The sequence below is a fragment of the Fukomys damarensis genome, unplaced genomic scaffold (assembly GCF_012274545.1).
Source record: "Fukomys damarensis isolate Sample0158 unplaced genomic scaffold, DMR_v1.0_HiC HiC_scaffold_17, whole genome shotgun sequence".
Lineage (NCBI taxonomy): Eukaryota > Metazoa > Chordata > Mammalia > Rodentia > Bathyergidae > Fukomys > Fukomys damarensis.
Window position 1 is genome coordinate 4,738,507 of NW_022900929.1, and position 2,791 is coordinate 4,741,297.

The 2,791-nt window shown below is 53.8% G+C and overlaps 1 protein-coding gene across 1 annotated transcript in view; it reads left to right on the forward strand.

The window, feature by feature from the left end:
• Positions 1-2,791, forward strand: part of Foxk1 (forkhead box K1) — a 51,566-nt gene that overhangs the window by 46,600 nt on the left and 2,175 nt on the right. Inside the window, exons 6-8 of the mRNA XM_010642859.1 lie at positions 839-1,032; positions 2,065-2,231; positions 2,341-2,625. Of these exons, the coding sequence (XP_010641161.1) occupies positions 839-1,032; positions 2,065-2,231; positions 2,341-2,625 (646 nt within the window). The remainder of the gene's footprint in view (positions 1-838; positions 1,033-2,064; positions 2,232-2,340; positions 2,626-2,791) is intronic.

The window sequence follows — 2,791 nt, forward strand, 5'->3', positions numbered from 1 at the left end:
GGCAAATTTTCACATATTAAAAGGAAAAAGGCTCTGCAGAGTGAGTTGGGCCAAGTAAAAGTAGGGAAAAATATATGGTGGGCTACTGTGAAGAGTCACAATAGCCTAAAATGAATCTTTTTTTTTTTTAATCGGTTTCCTTCCATACCTTGTTAGGCTTTTAGACCTAGTGTATGTTATAAAGTTCTGCTTCTTTGGAAATAACCCATGCATGTGAATGCTGCAGTCCACATGGTGTTATTTTTGTTTGTTTTTTGTGGTACTAGGGATTGAACCTAGGGCCTTCATCTTGAGCTGCACCCCCAGCCCTTGTTTATTATTTTGAGACGGGGTCTTACTCAGTTGCTGAGCTGCCTAGGCTGGCTCCAGCTTGCAATCTTTCTGCCTCAGCCTGAAACTGCTGGGTTAAAGGCAGGTACCACCATTCCAGCCAGTGGTGTTTGTTTTACTTGCATAGGATCCCGAGACCTCTGCCTCAGGTGTACTGATGTCCCTTGCCATTCAGTGTTTACCCTGTGGTCACTGTTTTCCCTTTGGCTGGTTTATCTCAGATGAGTGTTGAGCTGTGAGACCCAGGCTTTTCCTTGAGGCTGTCACGCTCCTGTGCATGGCTTGTCTTTCTCTTTTGCTTTCTCTGTAAAGAGTTGTGATAGGCTTTACCCTGTGGGGTTTGGATAGGAAAAGCCACCTCAAGCTCTGAGAGGCACAGTCCATCCAGATCCATGGTCAGACCATTGCCCTGTCATCTCCAGTCCTGCAGCCGCTACACTCAGACTCAGGACAAAGAATCTCTTCTGCAGTGTGCTTGTTGACCAGGGCTCTCTCTGCCTCCCCACAGAACTCCATCCGACACAACCTCTCTCTGAACCGTTACTTCATCAAAGTCCCGAGGTCCCAGGAGGAGCCTGGCAAGGGCTCTTTTTGGCGGATAGACCCTGCCTCTGAAGCCAAACTGGTAGAACAAGCCTTCCGAAAACGGAGGCAGAGGGGCGTCTCCTGCTTCCGCACCCCCTTCGGGCCTCTGTCCTCACGGTAAGAGCCCCCCATGCATATACTTCTGCTTGGCCCATGCAGGGTCATTCTTGGCACTCCAAGGCCCGCTGTGTTCCCAAGAGCCGGTCTTGGCACCGTGAGGCCACAGCAACTGCACAGCCAGTCCACTGACTCTGACTCTTCCCCATGTGACGAGAGCCAGGGGTGCCAGATTGAGTGCTGGGTGGGACTGAGCTTTCTGCTGAGGTGTGAGGGCACCCAGTGAATAACTGGCCTCTCCCTGTCCTGACCCAGTGTGGGGCCTTTTCCGGGCAGAGGAAGAGAGAGGCTCCTACCTCTATCTGATCCCCGTTGCTGTAATCTGGCAGCATTGACATTTGGGAACACAGCTTGTCTGCTGGTGGGCAAAGTGGGATGGGCCATCTCACCCATCATAGGCAGCCCCAGTCTCTGCCTTCCACCTGCCTGGCCAGTCAAGGCCTCTCCTGCCTGTGGATGGACAGGTAGGTGGTCCTTCCAAGGTCGAGGGCTGAGAAGCAGCCCCAGGCATGGCTGAGAGGAAGAGCGCACCCTCAGGAGTTCTTTCACGTGCAGGAGCCACCAGGGATGCTTTTTATTTCCAGATGCTTTCAAATCTGCCCTGGGAAAGGCAGCCCAGAAGCTGGAACAGCATTTCCCCTCTGGGCCCTGTCATGGTTCTCAGGTGAACTGGTCCTCCCATTAGAAGCTGGGTTTTTGACACAGGCTGAGCCACTCTCATAGAAGACAGCTGGTGCCTTGTGGAAGATAAATGCTGCCATCTGTGGCGTTTGCAAGGAAGTCACTGGTGATGAGGACTCCCCATTTAATGGAGGCCCCACCCCACTGGCTAGAGCTGTTGATGCTGGGTTTGTGTCACCAGGTGGCAGTTGTCACTACCCAGAGGTGGACAGACCTCACTGGGGCAGAGAGGAGCCCCAGGAAGCACAGGGAGTCACAGCAGGGTAGACACTGGGGTGTATGATTGCAGAACTTCTCAACCAGTGGCATACTGACCTATCTTGGTGGCCCTTTCTTTTTCTGTCCTTACAGGAGTGCTCCGGCCTCACCTACTCACCCTGGGCTGATGTCCCCTCGCTCCAGTGGCCTGCAGACTCCAGAGTGCCTGTCTCGGGAGGGCTCCCCCATTCCACACGACCCTGAGCTGGGCTCAAAGTTAGCCTCCGTCCCAGAGTACCGGTATTCCCAAAGCGCACCTGGTGAGACACACTTCTGTCCTTTCCTTGGCTGTGGCGGAACCTGGGGTGGTGCCAGCAGGGTAGGGCAGGGCAGGGCCGTCCCGTCACCATCCTCTCTCTCCCTATACAGGTTCCCCTGTCAGCGCCCAGCCAGTGATCATGGCCGTGCCTCCCCGACCGTCCAACCTAGTGGCCAAGCCTGTTGCCTACATGCCAGCCTCCATAGTGACCTCACAGCAGCCCTCAGGCCATGCCATCCACGTCGTTCAGCAGGCCCCCACTGTCACCATGGTTAGGGTGGTCACCACTTCTGCCAATTCTGCTAATGGCTACATCCTCACAAGCCAGGGCTCGACGGGGAGCTCACACGACACTGCAGGCACAGCTGTGCTAGACTTGGGCACTGAAGGCAGAGGTGAGTAACATAGCCACACTGCTAACACCTATCACACTGTCACTGCCATGTGCCATTACCTGGGCAGGCAGGTAGAGGCCCAAAGAGGATAGGTCTCCGCCGGTGTCTTCTGTGAGTGCGGTTTTTTTTGTTGTTTTTTTTTTTTTTTTTTTTTTTTTTTTTTTTG